The sequence below is a fragment of the Athene noctua genome, chromosome 4 (genome assembly GCF_965140245.1).
Source record: "Athene noctua chromosome 4, bAthNoc1.hap1.1, whole genome shotgun sequence".
In the NCBI taxonomy this organism is placed as follows: Eukaryota; Metazoa; Chordata; class Aves; order Strigiformes; family Strigidae; genus Athene; species Athene noctua.
This window is the reverse complement of record NC_134040.1, coordinates 29,215,694-29,238,163: the sequence shown is the minus strand read 5'-3', so window position 1 is coordinate 29,238,163 and position 22,470 is coordinate 29,215,694. Positions and strand designations below refer to the sequence as shown.

The 22,470-nt window shown below is 42.0% G+C and overlaps 1 protein-coding gene across 6 annotated transcripts in view; it reads right to left on the bottom strand.

The window, feature by feature from the left end:
* GABRB1 (gamma-aminobutyric acid type A receptor subunit beta1) overlaps positions 1-22,470 on the bottom strand; it is a 143,538-nt gene that overhangs the window by 73,879 nt on the left and 47,189 nt on the right. Inside the window, exon 1 of one of the 6 annotated variants that reach the window (XM_074904738.1) lies at positions 5,103-5,177. The exons of the other annotated variants lie outside the window; for them this stretch is intronic. Coding sequence (XP_074760839.1) covers positions 5,103-5,138 — 36 coding nt within the window. The 5' untranslated portion in view covers positions 5,139-5,177. Of the gene's footprint in view, positions 1-5,102; positions 5,178-22,470 lie in introns of those variants that run through there. 6 annotated transcript variants of the gene reach the window in all.

Here is a 22,470-nt window from a genome sequence, read left to right as displayed (position 1 = left end):
CAGGAGATCTACGTGCTGAAGTAAAATGGCATTGTAATGAATGATGGAGTAAACAAATACAAGTGTCCTGGCATAGAGAGTAACTGTATTGAATGTATGCATATATTTTTACAGGCAGCAAATAAATATATTTTGGCTTGTGAGAACACCTGAGATTAAATAAAAAACAACAGAAGGGAAAAAAGAAAAGGTTCTTGCTGGCAAGTAGTCCACAGACCAATGTATGCTAATCCATGTCTAGATCCATCTTTTAAGAGCAAATGTAGACAGCAGTAAGGACAAACATATTTTCTCTTAGATGTTTCTCTCTGTGAAGGAGCTGAAAGCAATTTATCCAGGTGGTCCCATATCTGTCTGTATCTGAGGATTTCATTTAGTGTTCAAGTCCAGGTATTAGCAACTATAGTGCAGAGGTGTTCAGGTATTATATGCTGCTTTGTGCTGAAGTCAGGGATGTTCTAGGATTCTTCTGCAAGTTGTGCAAAAAATATGCAGGTATGAAAGGGAATGATGGGATGACATTTGAGGACTGTTCCATTGTGCCCAAGAAGTGCTGTCTTCCTCCTCTCTGCAAAGCAGGTGGAGAAAGCACTCCAAGGAAAAGAAATGTCAGGCTTTAACTTATGTTCCAAAACATTTCAGACAGCTTGGACTCAAAGTACCATTACACAGGATTGGTACTGGGCATTTGGGAGGAACCTGCACTTCCCCGGTTCATATGTGGACTACGTAGAGATGGCTCCTTACTGACTAGGAGACTGAATCCTAATAAGGTGGGAACAGAACATCTCTGAGGGTCTACAACATGGAATGTGATGTGAGGAGTAAAGGAAACTAAGAAAAAGATACATTGGAAGGATGCAGCACTTTAAAGTTCCTGTAAAGGCAAAACACTGTGGAAGAGTGGAGAATTAATTAAACTACACTTGCTTTGCTACCTATAAGAAAGATAATTGGAAAGCAGCCTTTTTTCTAACAATAGTTGTTTCTGAAGCACTTGATTTTAATTTTTTTTTGTTTGCAATTTCCAGCTAGCTCAGCAGGGGTGAACTATGAGACCATTATGAAGTGCACTGAATGTCTAAGGAGGATGACATAGTGCTAAGAGCTCAGAATTCCTTGTGGTGTCGTGCAGAGTGCTGCAGGCAAAGCTGAACCAATTGCTAGTTTAAGAGCAGATGGGAAAAGTTTGCTGAATTTTGTCTTGAACACTATTGTGTAAGCGGTAACAGTACCAGAAGTCTTATAAGCACTGGGCAAAAAGTTGAAGAGAACACAAGCACAAGAATGTCAGCAATGTAAAAAATGAACTGGAGTCACAAGATGAGCTAGCTGAGCATGTACAGTAAAAGAACTGCACACAGTTCTTACACACAACCCTCAATTGTACAAGGGTTTATGTTAAGCAAAGCTTATGACTTAGAAATCAGTAGTAAAACCAGCAAACCGTGGCCAGGCTCCTTGGCTCCAGAAGATGCTGAACAATGTAGGAGGAAAGTTACATATATTTTAATGTGAGGTTGGGCTAACTGCAACAACAGCTACTGATTTTTATATATTTTTTTAATGCCTTAACATACATATATATGTAATGTATTTCTTACCAGTTTACTTCTATACAGATCAGGTAGGAGTTATTTCTATTTCTGTGGGTCTAGGGATTGAAATCTATCTGAATTCCTTCTACCTTGTTCTCAGTTGTCATTCTACTGTATCGATTTTCTTTGGTTTTGAGAGAAGCAAATGGAGGTCGAAGTGACATGCAGTGAGTCAGTGGCTCTACCTGGAATAGAAACAGTAATCATTTAGCTACCAGGTCTTTAGACTTGTATATAGCTTACTGATTTTTTTGTGGTGGTTTTTTTTGTGGGTCCTTTTTTTTTCTGTTGTTTTTTTTGCTTGGTTGCTTTTTCTGCTTTGTATGTAACTATAGGGTTTTTTGATGATTTTCTTTTTTTTTTTTTTTTTTTAAATTTGTTTTACATTGCTTGAGACTACTTTGTTTCATTGTTCATGATGCTTATCCTTGAATCACACTGTGTAAGATGGTGATGAATACTGCTAAGTGGCTGGAGAGATTTTTCCTGTAAGTTGTTGTCATCATGACTCCTTTACAGTATTCTACCCCATAAATCATAAGGTCAGGCCATCTCCCTGATACTTTCAAATGAAGGATCATAACATTTTGTGCTGTATATGGAAACCAGGGATAGAGCATCATATTTCTGCATCATAATGTCTCTCAGAGTGGAAGTATTTTGCACTTGGAGTTGATAACACTAAGGGTACTAGCAATATTATCATAGTACAATAAAACTACTGACATGCTGGTTGGAAAGTCCTCTGGAAGTTTCTAATCCAATCTCTTCCTTGAAGCAGGACTGTCACCAATGTTGTCTCAAGTTAGACATCGCTTTCTCTAGCAAACCTTGAAGACCCTCAGGGATGGGAATTCTACAAACTCTTTGGGCAGGCTATTCCAGTGTTGCACTGCCTTTCCAGTGAAAAAGTCTTTCCTGACATCCACCCTGAACCTCCCAAAGTGCAATTAGTAGTCGTTGCCCTTCATTATATCATCTGCCACTACTGAGAGTGGTTTGACTGTCGTCTTCCCTTAAGACAGTTGTAGGTTCCCATGAGGTTTCCCCCTGGCTCTTCTCTTCGCCAGACTAAGCAAGGCAAGCTCCTCTGTCTCTCTCGATAAGTTACATGCTCTAGGCCCTGGCCACGTTGATAGTTCTCCACTGGACCCTTTCCAGTTTCTCAGTATCCCTCTTGAACCGGGGGAGGAAAGAAATGGGGGATCATGTTGTAAGTGCAGCCTTACTATTACAGAATATAGGATGATAATAACTTCCCTCTGTGGTGATCACACCCCCGCCAGTGTACCTTAGTATGCAGTTTACATATGATAAGAGTGCACTTGGCTTGTATTCAGCTGCTGCTTTACCAGTCAGTTTCCAACCTGCTCCACAGGCTGACATCTGTAGTTCTTGCTGAACTCCGAGTTTCCTGTTAGCCCAATCCTCTGGTTTATTAAGGTGATTTGAGATGAAGCTCTGCTGTTGAATGTGTCAGCCACTCTCTCTAATGCAAACTCATCCATGTACTTGCTAAAGATGCACTCTCTGCCACCCATGAAGATGTTGAACACTGTTGGCTCCAATGTTTACTGTTTTGCTTGTTGCTGGCTGCCGCCTTGACCTCAAGCCATTAATCACTACCTTTTGAGCCCTGGCAGTCCAGCTAGCTAATTTTCAACTCATCTAACAGCCTGTTGGTTCAGCACATCATCCCTCAGCTTCCAAATATGAATGCTGTGGGAAATGTCAAAAGCCTGACTAATAGCAAGTTATATTACATCCATCACTCTCCTCTCATCCATGTAGACAGCCTCTGTATTGCAGTCAGACTGATCAAGTATTATTTGTCTATGGTAGATCTGTGGTGACTATTTTAATTACCAGAGAATCATATAGGTTGGAAAGGACCTTTAAGATCATTGAGTCCAACCAGAAACCTAACACTGCCAAGTCCACCACTAAACCATGTCCTTAGGCTCCACAATTGCAGGTCTTTTTAAACACCTCCAGGGATGGTTACTCCACCACTTCCCTGGGCAGACTGTTACAGTGTTTGATAACCCTTCCAGGGAAGAAATTTTCCTAATATCCAATTGAAACCTCCCCTGGCATAACTTGAGGCCATTTCCTCTTGTCCTTGCTTGTTACTTGGGAGAAGAGACCAACACCCACTTCACTACAGCCTCCTTTCAGGTAGTTTTTGAGAGTGATAAGGTCTCCCCTGAACCAGAACTGGCTCCAATACTGAGCCCTGGGAAACACCACTCATGACTGGCTGCCAACTGGATTTAGCTCCATTCACCACAACTCTTTGGGCTTGGCCATCCAGCCAATTTTTTTTTTTTTTTACCCAGCAAGAGTGTGCCCACAAGAGCAGCCAGTTTCTCCAAAAGAATGTTGTCTTCTTCCCTGCCGGCTTGTGTTTCAGCACCTAGGGACAGCCTGCTCTTGTGCCTTTAAGATTTCCTTCTTGAAGAATGCCCAGCCTTCCTAGATGCATTTGTCCTTTAGGACTGCCTCCCTATCACTTTGTCCTTCATATGCTTTGAAACCGATTCCAGAGGATGTGCTCAATGACTTTTCTAGGCACTGGGGTGAGGCTTATAGCTCCCTGAGCCCTCCTTCTTGTCTTAGAGATGGGTATAACATTTATCATCTTTCCTATCATCAGAGACCTCCCTGATCACACATGTTTTTCACAGAGGTAGGCAGCAGTCTTGAAATGATATCAGTCATTATATCCTAGGTACCTTTTGACCCATGTTGTCCCTCACCACCTTTTTTGCAATTAATGTACCTAAATAAGCCTTACTTGTTACCCTCGACTAATATCTCAGACAAATTGTAATTATGAGGTCCAGCAGACCATATTTTCTTGTTAGCTTCTTAGTTACCTGTGCCATGGTCATCAGTGTGCTCAAGAAGTCTCCTGGATTACCTGAGCCCAGCTGTATCATCCTTCGGTCAGATATTAGGATGGTTAAAGTCTCCCATAAGGACCAGGACTTGTGAACATGACACTTCTTCCAGTTGTTGGAAGAAGGCCTAATCTACATCATCTTCCTTGACAGGAGGTCTATAGTAAACACCTACTACAACAGCCATGTTGGTCTGGTTGTTAATCTTCTTCCATAATCTCTTGGCTGACTCCCGACCCATCCCAAGGCAGAGCTCCAGGCATTCCAGCTGCTTTCTCACACAGAGGGCAACTCTTTCTCCTCATCTTCCCAGGCTGTGCAACAACAAATAATTTCTTGTTGTTGGTTTTCTTGACAGTTCTGTTGCCTTGTTTCCTTCTCCTGTATGCTTCATTGAGAAGCTTTTATCTTAGCCAGGCAGGCCTTCTGCTGAAATTCTGGCTTTCCTGCGTGATGGGGTAGGTTATTCCTGGTTTTCTTTAAAATTCAGCCTCTACCCTTTCTGCTTGATGACTGCTTGCTGGGGAATTTTATTTAGCACTTATCCAAACAAGGCAAATTCTACTGTCATAAAGACCAGAGTCCTAACTCTGCTGCTTACCTTCTCAGCTATCCTCCAGATACTGAACTCTGTCATCTTGCGGTCATTGCAAACCAAGTGTGCTGTAAATACCTGCTTTGCCTCTGGGATGTTTCTACAAAAGGCAGCTTGAGAAAAAGCTTCCCCATGTGATTACTCATGAGCTGCATCATTTAAATATTAAGCTGCTTACATGATAATCTAACATCATAGTTGATGAATTTATAACACTGATGCAAATTTTCTGTGGAAAACTTGCTTTTGGCTTTTTTAGGGAATCAGTTTGCCTTTAGATGCATGCATCATTGACACTAAATCCTTAGAGCAGAATCCAGGGTATTTTTAGAGTGCTGATAATAAAGGACCTTGTTTATTTTTATCTCGCTAATAGCATAACCAACTGGATAACTAATTAAGTTGGCCAATTTAATATGATTAATCTGATTAAAACCCTACAAATCCAGTGCCATTGCCAGTTTCATGGGAAACCACATTTCAAAACATTTTATAGTATGTGTAGGCATTTAGGAGAGAACAAAACAAAAGTAAATAACTCATTGGTTGGTTTGAGGAAATAATCAGCTTAGTGCAGAAAGTTGGGATTGGCATCAATACACTCTAGGAAAGTGTGTTCTTGAAAACTGTATTATAAGTAAAGCAAACCCAAATAGCCATTTTTTTTAAATGCTTACAGCAATAAAATCTCTCTCTGAGACTGATGTTTCAGAAGGCTTTCACCTCACTGAAGTTCAAGACAACCCCTACTTTCATCCCTTCCTGTGAGCCAGGACACATTTGAATAACTAATTAGGATGGATGCTCGAGGTTTGGACAATTGCACACTTCGCTGGGTAAAAAACTGGCTGGACGACCGGGCCCAGAGAGCTGTGGTGAACAGAGTTAAATCCAGCTGGCGTCCGGTCACGAGTGGTGTCCCCCAGGGCTCGGATTTGGGGCCACTCCTGTTTAACATCTTTATTGATGATCTAGACAAGGGGATCGAGTGCACCCTCAGTCAGTTTGCAGATGACACCCAGTTGGGTGGGAGTGTTGATCTGCTCGAGGGTAGGGAGGCTCTGCAGAGAGACCTGGACAGGCTGGAGCCATGGGCTGAGGCCAACTGGAGGAGTTTCAATGAGGCCAAATGCCGGGGGCTGCCCTTGGGCCACAACAACCCCCAGCAGCGCTACAGGCTTGGGGAGGAGTGGCTGGAGAGCTGCCAGTCAGAGAGGGACCTGGGGGGGTGATTGACAGCCGGCTGAACAGGAGCCAGCAGTGTGCCCAGGGGGCCAAGAAGGCCAATGGCATCCTGGCTTGTGTCAGCAATGGTGTGGCCAGCAGGGACAGGGAAGGGATCTTACCCCTGTACTCGGCACTGGTGAGGCCGCACCTCGATTCCTGTGTTCAGTTTTGGGCCCCTCGCTACAAAAAGGACATTGAATGACTCGAGCGTGTCCAGAGAAGGGCAACGAAGCTGGTGCAGGGTCTGGAGCACAGGTCGTATGGGGAGCGGCTGAGGGAACTGGGGGTGTTTAGTCTGGTGAAGAGGAGGCTGAGGGGAGACCTCATCGCCCTCTACAGCTGCCTGAAAGGAGGTTGCAGAGAGCTGGGGTTGAGCCTCTTTAGCCTAGTAGAAAGTGACAGGACAAGAGGGAATGGCCTCAAGTTGCACCAGGGAAAGTTTAGACTAGATATTAGAAGGGGTTGTTAGGTGTTGGGATGGGCTGCCCAGAGAGGTGGTGGAGTCCCCATCCCTGGAGGTGTTCAAGAGTAGGGTCAATTTAGAGCTTAAGGATATGCTGTAGGTGGGAACTGTGCTAGGCGAATGGTTGGAGTAGATGATCTCCAGGGTCCTTTCCTACCTAGATGATTCTGTGATTCTGTGAAGCAGAGAGAATCAATCCAGCTTAGAAATGAGCACTGATGATATTTTTTTAGTGTGGTTTTTTTTATATAGGTAAATTCCCTGATCCTGTCCCCCCTATGGCTACCCGAGGACTAATGCTGGGGCAGGAAAGGACATCTAGAAGCAAAGGAGGAAGGCAGAGCAACTCCTTTTGCAGGGCAGCTCAGAGCAGCTGTGAAACTACAGTTCTGGAGTGGGGTTTACATCCCCAAAATCTAGGCAAGAAAAACTTAAGGATATGTGAAAGATCACAGAGCACACCTACCACTCTTTTCAACCAAGGCAAACACAGTTGCATTTTTCATGTTTGCTAGTCAGAGGAGGCCAGGACGAACTAGAATGAGTTAGCAGTGTGGGGCCATGCATGGGATTACAGTAGAGATTGGGTTTATTAGCTGCGTAAAGCTGTTTCACAGCTTCAGGTCAGAGTGACAGAAGCAGCTTAGATCTATTGCCAGAGCTGCACCAACACCAGTCGAATGACCAAGGTCTGTGGGTTGGCATCTAGTGGCCTATCTGCTTATTTTGCGTTGGCTATGTTAACTTATTAGTGTTTTCACATCATTAAAATGCTGTAGGAGCTCAGCAGCCAGTTATCTGTTTCAATATTATCTTGCTCTTGGTTATTAACTGGAAAAAAAAAATCATCCAAAACATTTGAAAAAGCAAGGAAAACCAGTCTGACCTTTTAGCTTTTCCTTGCTTGCTACAGCCTACTCCCAAATGTTGAGGTGCTGTTGTGAAGCTCATCCTGCATGGTAACCTCTGAGAGGGGCAAACTGGAAGCCTTGCTGAGAGAAGTGTGGTGTTGGTTTATTGTGGTTTTTTTGGTTCTTGTTCCCCTGCCTCCCCTTTCTGGAATATTTGTTATCTTGTTCACCCTGAGATGTCAGCAGAAGTACATATAGCAGTGCTTTTGCACACAGCTTCCCTTCCCTTGGTGCCTTCTAGGGACAGCTCTGCCACAGTATGAAGGGTGAAGTTAAAACATCTCACAGAGACCCAAACACAGTGATCACTGACAAGAAGGCAGAGGTCTGGTGTGTCCTTAATTTATTGCGATTGACATGATATAGGCTAGAGGGGCTATTGAGGGCTGAGGGATCCTGAATCCACGGGCTGTTGGCCAGGCAATGTTTTCTTCCGGGGCTTTAATTTCTGGACTCATTGCAGTTCCTTAACCATGTCAACTAAAAGTTCTCATGAATTTCTTGCATTTAAAAACAAGCAAATAGCTGCTTGTTACTGGTAAGTTTTCACCGCTTTGCAAATTAAGACAATTTCTATCCCACATAGGAATGGAAATTCAGTGTGTTTTCAGGAGTGAAACATGCATTTCAAATTTTGCCTCTGCACAAATATGACTGCTTTTCTGTTTCCTTTCCTTAATGCCTCCACTGAGTAGAAAAACTCATCTTCCACTAAAATCCACTTGTATTCAGATAGAAAAGTTCTACATGCAGCTGGCCACTGCATGTGGACTTCAGGTCTGTGTCACTATTGTTTAAAGCTAAAATGTAATGTTTTTCTAATTACAGCTTTTTGTAGGATTGGCTTAACTTATTACAGAGCCAATCAAAGGTGCTGGTGTCAGAGGCATATGAAGTGCAGAGGTGCAGAAGGCTTGGCTTTTCTGAAGATAATGCTGATAAAGAAGGTGTTTGTGGACATGAATGGAAACTAACATCAGTGAAGCAGCACTCCTGGCAGAGGAGTAAATTATGGGACAGATAAAGCTCTTCTCCAGCCACCTACAAAGATGGTCTGTGTCAAGCGGGGGGATGACAGTAAGAAACTGAACTGGGATGGGAGACCAGCTGTTTATCAGTTCTGGTGTATGGCAGAGGTGATTGTCATGCCATTGTTCATGATATGAGCAACAATGGAGATGATGGGGAGGTTTTTCTTCTTTGTGGTAACGGCGGTGAGTCTTACTGTTCTTCAGTATGATAAAATGGCTCTCCCTGCTGACTTCTCATCACAGATATGGCCCTTACAGGTGACAGGTAAGTGATGCTCCAGCACAAAGCAGGATGCAGCACCATGCTATGCAGCAGCAAAAACTTTGAAGCAATATGGCAAATGGCTTCAGTTAAGGTTCCTGATTATATGGTGTAGATGTAGTCAAGTACAGCTTTAGCAGAATGGACCTATTGCCTATTATTTGACTTACCTAATTGCATAAAGCTTGATTAAATAGTTACAGAATTAGCAAGTTTGCACCAGTAGACACTGAATGCTTAGAGATAAACATTCTGGCTAGTCATAGGACTTTCCAGATGGATCTCTTGTATCTGAGTGGATGTTTAGTATTTCATTTATAGCAGGAATGATTTTTGTATCTGTTAGACTAGAGCAATAAATTTATCAAGCTACCAAATAATTTGTCTTCCTGCTTGCTTTTCAGCTGATTACGACATCTCTAGGTATCTCAGGATAATATGAACATCTGTTCCCTGGAGATTGACTCTCCACAGACAGTAATCATAAAGCTAATGAATGGAATGGGGAATGGTGTTTATGAAACAACTAGGGACAGCTCTGCCTCTCTTTGCTATCTCTCATCCTAGTATTTCTTTTTCACTACACTGGCTTTCTGACATACCCTACAACAAACTTGCTAGATGCAATAGTCCCATTTTCTTCAGGACAGGATAGAAAATGAGATAGTGACTCTGGGACTTGAACAGCTTGTTCTAACAGTTTGTGTTAGCAGGTCATCAGAAATGGATAGTCCTGTCTCCCTTCCCACCCACTCTGAACCCTAGAGCACAAGACCAGGAGTGGGTCTCACTCCAGCACTCACCAGTGTTCTCACAGAGAGATCTCCCATCATTTCTCATAACTTTAGTGAAATTGATTACTTTCCTAGTATGCTTTTCAGTTTGTTATTTTTGATGATAGAAGTGAATCTGACCCCTAATTTGCACTTGTTAAAACAGGCTTAGGACAATGTGTTGTAAATAAATCTTGGGAGGAACATAAGTTAGCATGGTTCAGGGTAACATAACTTCCCTGTTGTGGGTCAGAACGAAAATAATGCTGTGGGGATATTATTCCACTTCTGTGTGCTGGAGGAATTCTTTTTTCTTTTTATGTAGTATTTGATGTTGGTCATCACTGGAGTTAGAACTCTAAAAGGACCTCAAGTCTTAGGCAGCATGACAGCCCTGCTGTTCTAAGACAGCCAGATGAATGTTAATGCTTGAGTCTCCTGGATTACAGATGTAATAAAGCAGGCAAATAAAAGTCTGTGTATTAAGCAGTGAAATAGTTGCAGATGAGAGAGACTTCTGCAAGAAATGTGGATATAGTTAATTAAGCATATGTGTGGCAGGATGGGAGAATAGCTTAGTTTTGGCAAAACAAAATTCAGTAGATTTAATAAAGCATTCTATATTGCTTGCTATAACAGTAGCTGCCCCAGTTTTGTGATGTGGATAATACTCTTTTGACTTATGTCTCATCTCAGGTAATCTAAGAAAGCTTGGTCCCTGCCCAGCACTTGTTATCGTATACTCTCTCCTGCATCACCAACCTGATGTTTCAGAAAAGCTTTTCTGTTAGGTGGAAGATAAGTGTTCTGTGTGGAAACAGTGCTCTTATCTCTCCCTTTTTTGTATTTACAGGAAGAATTACAGTTCTTTAATCTTGTTTTTAGTCAGTTTTTAACTGTATTTCTTCTTCAAATTCTGTATGCAAATACTGCTTGTCATAAATATACTTATTTTCTACACCATCAATGCAGGTTCAGCAGTAGGTGTCAGTTCAACATTGGATGAACTGCTTAAATCCCTCCCCAAGCCTTTTCCTTCTCCATTTCATGGCAAGTCAAAGTCTAGCAACTGAAAGGAAATCACTATGGTTACAGCACCCAGTTCTAGCAGTGAATCCAAGATTTAAGTCTTACCACTTGTAGCAAAGTATATGTATTTGAGACACTCCCAGACATTTAGGATCATGTTCGCAAGTGTTAAAACAGATATTGACAGTTTTAGATAATTTCACTACACCATTTTGCTTGTAAGACAGTGGTCTGCTATTATAAATGTATTGCTTTCATAAGAAGTGAAAGAATACACACTAGTTGAAAATGCAGCTCAAAGCAGGGTCAGATTTTTAACGTCGTAAATCTAAGATTTAATCACCACCAGGTTAGCAGTCTGTATCAACTGTCAGCCAGAAAAATGACTGAAACTTGCTTCCTTTCCAGCTGCAAATATTACAAAGACATCACTGTGGGTCATTTTTAGGCATTATGAGAACTATGAACACTATGAAGCACCAGACTTTCAGAAACCTACAGCAGATTATTTTATGGCCCGGGTGGTTGGTACATCCTATGTTGAGGTCTCTCACCCCAGTTAGTAACTAATTGCAATCCAGTTGCTTACGGATGGCAGAAAATAGCTGATTTACCACAGTTCTCTCTAGCAGACAGGTATCCATCCATAAGTCAAATTAACAACCCAACACCAGAATTACATAGGGAGATTTGTTGAGATGCCCAGTCAATGCGTAACATCAAGTGTGCAAATTGACTTCAACAGGGTGGCTTGTGTGCGCAGTTAAGATTTGGGTTTAAGCTTCTCATGGAATCAAAATCAGAATACAGATCTGTGCTTGATAGTTAGTTGCTTTAATCTGCCAAACCTGTGCTGGGCTGTAAACTACATTGATTTGTACCAGTGCTGCCTTGATCAGTAATTCACTTACTCTTGTGCCTGATTTCAAGTGCCCAGTGTTCTCACTGAAATGGAAACTGCTTAGGGGAATGTAGATGCCTGAGCACTTTCAGACAGTACTGGGTGCTCTGCTCAGGGCCATGCCTCATGGGGAAAATCGGAACAAATAATTCTTTTACCCTGGCAAGTGTTTCTTCTGGCTCTGGCTCAGGCATAGGAGTTAATCTGGATGGGGAATGCCTAATCTGGACTATTCTGTACATGATTGTACAGGGTTGTCTTTATTCTTAATGGATAGGAAAAGAAGGCTTAGAGTTCCCCAAGAATTTAATTTCAAGCAAGAGTGCAGTAACTAGTGCAGATCAAGTGACTCTATATCATAAAATGTGACAATGTGGGGGTTTTATTGCATTGTTAGAATGGCACTACTTTCTAATCTTGAAAGGCTCATTATAATATCTATTATCTAGTTTGTTTGTTTTTTTTTTTGTTTGTTTTGTTTTTGTTTTTTTGTTTAATGGAGAAATAATTAGAATTTTTAAGAAAATCTTTCAGGAAATCCCATAGGCCACCCACCCAGGACAGAGAGGTGGGTGAAATATCCTATAGGCATTTAGGTGAAATATCACGATCGCTTGCCCTTGTTCTTGTGGGAGACTTTAACTTCCCAGACATCTGCTGGAAATACAACACAGCAGAGCAGAACCAGTCCCGGAGATTCCTGGAATGTGTGGAAGAAGATAACTTCCTGACACAGCTGGTGAATGAACCAACCACAGAAGGTGCCCTGCTAGATCTCCTCATTGTGAACAGAGAAGGACTGGTGGATGATGTGGCGGTTGGAAGCCGACTAGGGCACAGTGATCATGAAATAATAGAGTTCTCTATTCTTAGAGAGGCCAGGAGAGGGATAAGCAGAACTGACATCCTGGACTTCCAAAGGGCTGACTTTGTCTTGTTTAGGCACCTGCTTGACAGAATCCCTTGGGAGACGGTCCTGAAGGGTATAGGGGTCCAGGAAGGCTGGGTGCTCTTTAAGAAGGAAGTGTTAATGGCTCAGGAGCAGGCGGTCCCCAGGTGCTCTAAGAGAAGCCAGCGACAGAGAAGACCACCCTGGCTGAACAGGGAGCTTTGGCTAAAACTCAAGGAGAAAATGAGAGTTTACAGCCTTTGGAAGAGGGGCTGGCCACTCACAATGATTACAAAGATGCTGTGAGGCTATGCAGGGCAGAAATCAGGAGGTCTAAAGCCCAGCTGGAAATTAATCTGGCTTCAGCAATCAAGAACAACAAGAAATGTTTCTGTAAATATGTCAACAGCAAAAGAAAGACCAGGGAGAGTGTTCATCTCCTGCTAGACACAGGAGGAAACATGGCAACAAGTGACGAGGAGAAGGCTGAGGTGCTTACTGCCTTCTTTGCCTCAGTCTTTAATAGCCAGACTAGTTGTACTGAGGGAATCCAGCCTCCTCAGCCAAAAGAGAGAGACTGGGAGAACGACCCTTCTGCAATCCAGGAGACAGTCAGTGACCTGCTGCATCACATGGACACACACAACTCTGTGGGACTGGATGGGATACACCCGAGGGTGCTGAAGGAGCTGGCTGGGGTGCTCGCCAAGCCACTTTCCATCATTTACCAGTAGTCCTGGTTGACTGGGGAGGTCCCGACAGGTTGGAAATCGGCCAGTGTGACACCCATCTATAAGAAGGGTCGGAAGGATGATCCAGGAAATTACAGGCCTGTCAGCTTGACTTAGGTGCCCGGGAAGCTGATGGAGCAGCTCATCCTGAGTACCATCACATAACACATGCGGGACAACCAGATGATCAGGCCCAGTCAGGATGGGTTTATGAAAGGCGGGTCCTGTCTGACAAACCTAATCTTCTGCAACAGGGCAACCTGCTTACTGGATGAGGGAAAGGCTGTGGATGTTGTTTACCTTGACATCAGTAAGACTTTGAACCATTTCCCACAGCATTCTCCTGGTGAAACAGGCTGCTCGTGGCTTGGATGGGCACACGCTTTGCTGGGTAAAAAACTGTCTGGATGGCCGGGCCCAAAGAGTTGTGGTGAACGGACTTAAACCCAGTTGGCGGCCAGTCACAAGTGGTGTCCCCCAGGGCTCAGTTTTGGGGCCACTCCTGTTTAACATCTTTATTGATGATCTAGACAAGGGGATCGAGTGCACCCTCAGTCAGTTTGCAGATGACACCCAGTTGGGTGGGAGTGTTGATCTGCTCGAGGGTAGGGAGGCTCTGCAGAGAGACCTGGACAGGCTGGAGCCATGGGCTGAGGCCAACTGGAGGAGTTTCAATAAGGGCAAATGCCGGGGGCTGCCCTTGGGCCACAACAACCCCCAGCAGCGCTACAGGCTTGGGGAGGAGTGGCTGGAGAGCTGCCAGTCAGAGAGGGACCTGGGGGGGTGATTGACAGCCGGCTGAACAGGAACCAGCAGTCTGCCCAGGGGGCCAAGAAGGCCAATGGCATCCTGGCTTGTGTCAGCAATAGCGTGGCCAGCAGGGACAGGGAAGGGATCTGACCCTTGTACTCGGCACTGGTGAGGCCGCACCTCGATTCCTGTGTTCAGTTTTGGGCCCCTCACTACAAAAAGGACATTGAATGACTCGAGCGTGTCCAGAGAAGGGCAACGAAGCTGGTGCAGGGTCTGGAGCACAGGTCGTATGGGGAGCAGCTGAGGGAACTGGAGGTGTTTAGTCTGGAGAAGAGGAGGCTGAGGGGAGACCTCATCGCCCTCTACAGCTGCCTAAAAGGAGGGTGCTGACAGCTGGGGATGAGTCTCTTTAACCAAGTAATAAGTGATAGCACAAAAGGTAATGGCCTCAAGATGCACCAGGGAAGGTTTAGACTGGATATTAGGAAGCATTTCTTTCCAGAAGGGGTTGTTAGGCGTTGGAATGGGCTGTGCAGGGAGGTGGTGGAATCCTCATCCCTGGAAGTGTTTAAGAGTCGGGTCAACAGCGCTGAGGGATCTGGTGTAGTTGGGAACTGTCAGTGTTAGGTTAATGGTTGGACTGGATGATTCTCAAAGTCTTTTCCAACCTAGACAATTCTGTGATTCTGTAATTTTTCTACACTATAATTGTCAATAGTGCATCACATTTCTCCATTTGATATAAGATTTTTTTACTTTATGACATTAATTTTTTGAGTCTTTGTGGTAATTTACTTACAGTAAAACATTATATAAGATTTAATCTTTTCCATTTAGTGACTCATTCTAACTGTGGGTTTTTGTCCTGAATCTATTAAATTAGTTGTAGAATATTCTCCAGACCACAAGTCTTTGAACTTTGTAACTAAGTCAACTGTATCTCAAGCAGCTAGTACATATTTACTATGGGATTATTGTTTGTTTGTTTGTTTGTTTGTTTTGGTACATGAATTAGGAGGCAGTGGCTGCTGCTATCACTTGACTTTTAGACTGAGGATGTTTGAAAGAATGCACTGATTCAGATTAAGCTTCATTTGTATCCGAGTCCTGAGATGAGTAATTGCTAACTCTTTTTGCCCTGGAGCTTTTTGTTTTGTTAATTGGGTTTTGGGGTTGTTTGTTGTTTTTTTTTTTTTTTTAATACCACAAGACACAAAAGTAGAAACAGCTGGTGATGGAATAAAATGCAACATGTGTTCAGCAATTGTCATTCTTTTTTATTCTTGTTTTATTCTCTGATAACTGCTTTCCTAGATAAAAGAGTTGTGGTAGATCTCAATGATCCGATGTTCAGTAAAACATCTTTGATTTTGTGACTTAATTTAGAGAAGACAGGAATTAGTACGAGAACAGTGCCATGGTTTAACCCCAGCTGGCAACTAAGTACACACTGTCACACACTCACTCCCCCTGCCCTGCCCCCAACAGGATAGCAGGGAGGAGATTTGGAAGGGTAAAAGTGAAAAAACTCATGGATTTGAGGTAAGTACAGTTTAATAATTGAATTGATATAAAATAATAATAAATTGTAATGAAAAAGGTTAATAACAAAGAAAAAAAAAAAAGACAAGTGATGCCAAAGAAAGCAACTGCTCACCACCAACCAATCAATGTTCAGCTAGTCCTGCAGCAGCAGCCCCCCCTGCCCACCTTCCCCAAACTTTATATGCTGAGCATGACATCATATGGTGTGGGATATCCGTTTGGTTAGTTGACATCAGCTGTCCCAGCTATGTCCTCCTTGTGCACCCCCAGCCTACTCACTGGTAAATTGGTGCCAGAAACAGAAAAAGCCTTGACTCTGTAAACACTGCTCAGCAGTAATGAAAACATCCCTGTATTATCAACCCTGTTTCCAGCACAAATACAAAACTTAGCCCCATACTGGCTACTGTGAAGAGAATTAACTACCCCAGTAAAAAAAACCAGCACAAACAGTAGAACGGTTAAGATACTGGATAAAAGGGGATGTGCCAGTAGTGGGAGCTGAACATAGAAGAAACACGTCAAGGGAGATTACAAGTGGAAATCCTCAAGGATGAGGGCCTTTCGGACTAATTCTTATTTTCTCTTATATTTTCTCAAGCACAACAAAAATGTGTCCACAAAATGTGCAGCTGATATTAAAGTAAGGAGCCACTGTCAACATCATAGAGTATCAGAATATCACAATGATCATTTTGAATGCTGGGGTAGTAGAAGTGGGATTATATTCAATACTGAAAGGTCATAGACTGGGAGACTAATGATAAGGATTTATTTTAGAAACTGAGAACTTGTTGGGGAGTGGGATGAAAAAAAGAAGAAAGAGCTGAATATTTATCAATCTGATGCGTCACCCTCATGCAGATGGGATAGAAGAAACAGGATCCTACTGTGTACAAAGTGATGTATGCCAGTTAAATCAGGGATAAACTGACCTTGCTGTCCAAGAGCGCACGGGGCTAGGAATGCTGAACATCATCCCAGTCATTCACAGAAGGACAAGTTAATCATGGAAGAAATTAATTCAGGCTGGGGCATTTGCATAGAAGGGCAGTGGCAGTGGTCAGGGGAATGGAGAGTGGGGCCCTGAACTCCAGGTCCAGCCTTGTGTGACAGCAGCAGGCTTGGTTAATGGGAAGTGGGAAATCTGCATGCTACTGTATGGGTAACCTGATGCCCTCTAATGCGAGCTATGTGTTCTGCTGGCTAGTGGTGGCCTATAAAAGCTGGACTGATCATCATGCAGGCAGTTGGGAGTGTACCTGAGACAGTCTGTGGGCCTGAGCTATCACCAGCTACCACCTGGCTGAAAAACTCTCTGAAAGGTGTGAGAAATGCATAGCATCAGCAGTAGCTTTTAAAGGGTGAGATAGATGTGTGCAATGGAGCACTTTTACCAGACTGGCAGGGCTACCTTCTCTGACTTTCAACGTGACACCTTTGCTTTACACGTTGATGCAAATCGATTGTCAAAAATGCTCTTCTGACAAATACTGTTTTACTGTCAGCATTGAAACGGTTGCTGGTAATGCTGGATCTGCCTCTCCTAAAGCTGTGGGTATTCCCTCACTTGTGCGCAGTGGGTAGGAGAACAATTCACCCCTCCCCCAGCTTCAACAATATCCTGGTAACTCCAAGGATGCCTACAGGCTCTAGTGAGGCTAGGCTGCTGTATGCTACTCCCTGCAGGCAGGAGAAGACAATTTGGGAGAAGATAACTTTAGTTTCAGTTGCATGGCAAAGATCAGGGTGTGGGGAGATATCCTTTATCCAGGGTGAACAATAGGGTAGCTGTTTGATTGGAATTCTCATTTAGATCTTCATTAGGGTTTTCTGGGGAAGGCAGTTGGCTTAAGGATAGAGTGAGAGCAGGAAGGTGAATGTGGAGAGGAGGTGGAGGGAGCGTGAGGTACCAGGGCAGGAAAAAGCAGCTGAGTGAGGGGTCGGGCAAAGGCCAGCTCTTCGGAGACCAGAAAAGTGATCAGGATGGATCAGAAGACAGTTTGGGAAATGATTTTTCTGAATAATAATTTAAGTGAAGTCAGGGAAATGCATTCCCTTCCACAAAGCTTTCACTTCTAAGGAACGGGTAAAATAAAAATGTAATAGAAGGAGTTTAAGCAGCAATGTGCCAGGAAAACCTGGGAAAGGAAAGAGGCAAGCTTGCACATCTTTTGCATTAGAAGGAAGAATGGGGTATTTAAGGTTTGTTGGGTTTTGTTGGTTTTGTTTTGGTTTTTTTTAGGTCACCAAACAAATGGAAAAATAAAATTAATTTTGGGTCACCCAAAGCTAAAAACTTCAATTTTCTTGATGAAAATTCCTCTAAAATGTTTTTGAGCAAATGACACCTCATATTTGTGTGGGTTTTTTAACAACTTTTTCATAAATAAGTGTAGATGAATATACTATAAAAATATAATCTTAAAAATCAATATATCAGGCTGTTGACACAGTATTTTTTACGCTAGAGAAGTTGGAAGTCTTTATAAAATGTGAGAAGAATTCCTGAATAATTTCTAATGTTTCTGTTCTGAGAGAACTTTCCAAAGTTCCACTTAAATGATTCAAAGTGTTTGGGTGTTCAGTCTCTTTCTAAGCTATGCCTACAAGTTTTTATACGAATTACAGAATCATGCAGGTTGGAGGGAAGCTCCAGAAAACTTCCTCCAGCTCACAGCATGTCCAGTAAGATCAGGTTTCCTGGGCCCTCATTCAGTTGAGTTCTGAACATCTCCAAGGATGGAAACACCACAACTTCCCTGGGCAACCTGTTCTGGTGTTTCATCACCCTCACATGGGAAATCTTTATCCTTATGTTCAGTCACAATTTCTCACATTACAACTTGTGCCCCTTGTTTCTCATCCTATCCCTACGGTGTGCACAAGACAAAAAAGCTCACGCTTGTGTACTGAAAATTTCATTAGAGCTGATTGTTAAAGATATTACGTGATGATACTGACTTTTAATTTCTTCTTATATATTAATGCATGATGTTTTAACTTTTTTTTTTTTTTCCCCCCCGAACAGGCAATTTTTCAGCATTTAAATCACTTTAAAGTAAAATTATATGTGACTATGTAAGACAACCTAGGGTTAAAAGCTTCAAGTGTATTGTAATTATCTCTAAAATATCTTTTGCTCCACTGAGTTTATATCTGAAATTTTGGCTGAAGTGCTTAGTTTAAATATGTAGATCAGAAAATCAAGTAGATCAAAGGGCTTTTAATTTCTTAAATATTCTTCACCTACAGGTGAAGGGGAAGTTCTCACAGACATGGGTTGGGTCAATGATTTTGAACCCTCATCTAGTGGGGAACATCTATCTCCCATTCACGTGAGGGTAACCCAGAAAATTGTTTTCCTGAGGTAATCTCCTGCATTATTTTACCCTGTAATCTAGTAATAGCATGTGTGTACCTCTGTAACATTTTTCTTCAAGTGTGTCAGGAAATATACTGAGGATTCTTTTTTTTTTTTTTTAACCATGAAATGCTGTCACATTTTAGGAGAAGAATGACAGAAATAAGAGCTTAAGAAGAATTAATCTAGATAATTTTTACTGTGATGAAGTTCTTATTAGTAAAGAAGAAAACAATAGTGAAAGCTTTGAGTCACTTTGAGTAACAGGTATTAAAAGTCAGGTGTGCTTTAATTTGTTTTAGATTTTTGTCATATTCACAAGTGTGAAGAAAACTTGAAGTGGGGGGAAAAGGAAAGAAAAACATTCTCTGCTAGCATGTTTCTAGCAAAGAAATGTTGGGAATCAAGTTTTGTAGCTGCTTGCTTATAGAGATGCACAGGTGATTTGAAAATGTATTCAGCATTTTCTGTAGCTGGTGTTTGCAAATAATATTTTTTTTCTGGTCAATGTATTTTGACCTTTAGGTATATACATAGAAATAAGAGTGCAGCTCAAGCAGTAAGTTTGTAGGAAAGCTGCAGTGTATATCCTGGTTTAAGGACTGGCTTCCAGGCACAATTTTCATTATTATCTGCAAACTTAAGATAGGGAAATATCTGACATTTGATTTTAGAATACTAGCTCATTTCCTTTCCTTTTCTCTGTCTAAGAGACATTTCTTAATAAAGAAGACAGATTTCCCTAATAGAAGACAGTCTGATATTATGATAAAAGAGCATAACAGAAACCGTAGGGACTAAGAGAGTGTTTACATTACTTTCTCATCTGTTTCCAAATATTGTTTAATATCCATTTTTACTTTGTGGCTGTTTTGTGTGGCTATGACCTATTCAAGCTGTGGTGTTCCTGGCTTTCTTCATCTCCTGAGCATATGCTGTAAAGCCACTGAAGAAATTAGAGTAAGACTGGCACCTGTACAAATTCTGAATGAAGCACATCTTGCCTCTTGAATTTGTCTACAAACACTGCTTTAGTTGGGTCAGCAGGCAACCTGGCTTTTGCACAGGCTTACAGAGCTTCTACAGGTAGATTGCAAAAGGCTACAGAAGAGTTTGCTGGTTAAGGCAATACAACATTTATAGGGGGACAAAGCAAGAAAAATCAAATTAAATTGGAAGTAAAACTGCCAATGGAGATGTTGGCAAAGAGGAAGACGGTATTGCAGAAAAAAAGGGAAGATCTTTTTTCAGTTCTGGGAAAATCTGGAAGAAGGAGAAACATCAGAAGATTTATTATAAATTTAAGAAGGTGTTAGTTCTTACAAGAATTGTTTCTGAGCCTCTTGTTTTTTATATGTTCTTAGTGTAAAATACTGAATTGCTCTGTTAGTTTCACGAGTTCTATTATACGCTTTAGGGATGTTCACATGAACACATAATTTGATCTACTGAACTTTGACACTAGTTTTCTCAGGTATTTTCTCTAACTTTTTCTTTTTGATTACACTCTCTTGTCAGGAGGAATATTCAGCCTTGACTTAGAACAAAGTTTTTGTCTGCTGCCACTCAATCATAAGCCACTGAGCAAGCTGTTTCTTTGTTTCCTTAACTGAATTTAGAGGCAGTGGGACCTGGGTTCAAGCCCCTCTCTTGAAAGGAGTTACTATTTCTGATGAACAAGTAACTATTTATCTTTATGAACTTTGCCATGCCCAGAATTGGGCTAGAGTGCTCTATCTTATCCACTCTGTGAAAGTCTGTAAACATCTGACATACCATTATGTAACATAGCAAGTAGCAAAACCAGAAAAATATTATTATAAGAAACTTAATATGGGATTCACAGAGCTCCTTAAGCAATGAAAAGCAGCGTACTAGCTTTTCACAGGCAAACTGGTAAGGGCAGGTGATGACTGCCTTTGGAAATTGATGCTCTTTTTTGACAAATGCATTAATTTATAATGGCTGGTAGCATCAGCTGTAGGCAACCTCCCTGATCTAATAAAGACAACTCCTAAATTTCACAGATGCTGAAATCTAAATTTGGCTTTTGATGCCAGACTGTATCAATGTTTTAATTAAGGAAACCTATAATCCTTCTTTTAGCGGTTACTTTCCACTGTGTGGCCACATGTAGCTTTTTGTCCCACAGTGAGGAGGTAATTTCCAAAATGCTTGCTGAGAGACAAATAATTAGACTTTTTGGGATATTATTGGAGAATCCGACACTAAATTCTGTGATTATGCATTCTAGCCATTTGATCCTTGTTGTTTTTCATTCCGTGCTTCTATTTCTCTAGCAAGTTAAGTAAATTTTATGTATATTTGTCTTTCCTGTTTTATATACATTGAACTTTCAAAACCCTACTTTGTAACTGAAGCGGAGTTAATTAGCGCACCCTAAAGTTCAAATACCCTCATTAATATGAGCAGTCCAGGTTTGTTAGTTATCAGGGATTACTGAATAATGATTCCATCAACAAAATTTATAATTTGCATGTACAGACTATGCAAAGTGAAAGAAGCAAAATTTTTTGAATGCTTTGTTCACAAGAAATTACATGTTAAGTAAGCACAGACTTCTGGATTGGCTTGCCAAAGGATTTCTCTTTCCCATCAGTGACACATGGCTGGAGTTTTAAAGCATGAGGATTACTTCAGTGTATTGTTTTAGTTTTTTAGTTTTCTTAATACACATTATGATACACTTCTCAGCTCATTCTAGGTAGCACATCTTCCCCCCACCTGCCTTCCCGCTCCCCCCCCCCCCCCAAAGTCTAAAGCCCACAATCTGTTAGATGTATGCTTTGAAGTGTAGCTTGCTTGTAAGAGCTTCGTACTTTTCACAGCAGTTGGAAGATGCTGCATGGAAAGGGTGCCTACAGCAGTTATTTTCCACTCGTACAAGCAACTACAACAGCCTGTGGAGCTCAAGGGAACGAGGTTTCTATTATATGTTCCTAACTCACTTTTCTTCACTGGATCCAACATATTTCAGCAGTATTACCTTTAGTGGATAACTGTAATTTCTCTTGAGTATGAAAGTAGAAAATATAAATATTTCCATCATTTTTGCCCTAAATCAATCTATTGAAACACCTAGTGGTTTTCATTTACACACATCTGTAAGTTTCCTTTGGGAAGAAACCCAGATAAGCTGGAGAAATGCTGGGTCAGCACAATCTTCTTGCTGCAGGAGCAGGTGGCAAAGGCCATTTGTGGCATGGAAAGCAGGGTAGGTGAGCAAAGGGGTGCCCGTGCCCCTCAGAAATCTGTGCAGCTCTACTGATGACAGTGGATGTGACAGCACATTGCTAATCTGCTGGAGAGTGTGCTATGGGAAGGGTTACTCTGTGAAAAGTCCTTGGTACAGGGACATGACCCCAGCCTGTTTTGCTAACCTTCTAGCACACCTCAAAGTATGCTACCTCTTAGTCATGGAGAAGGCACTGGCTTCAGTATTGGAGTTCATTTTTGTGAGTAGACTTGAGCATT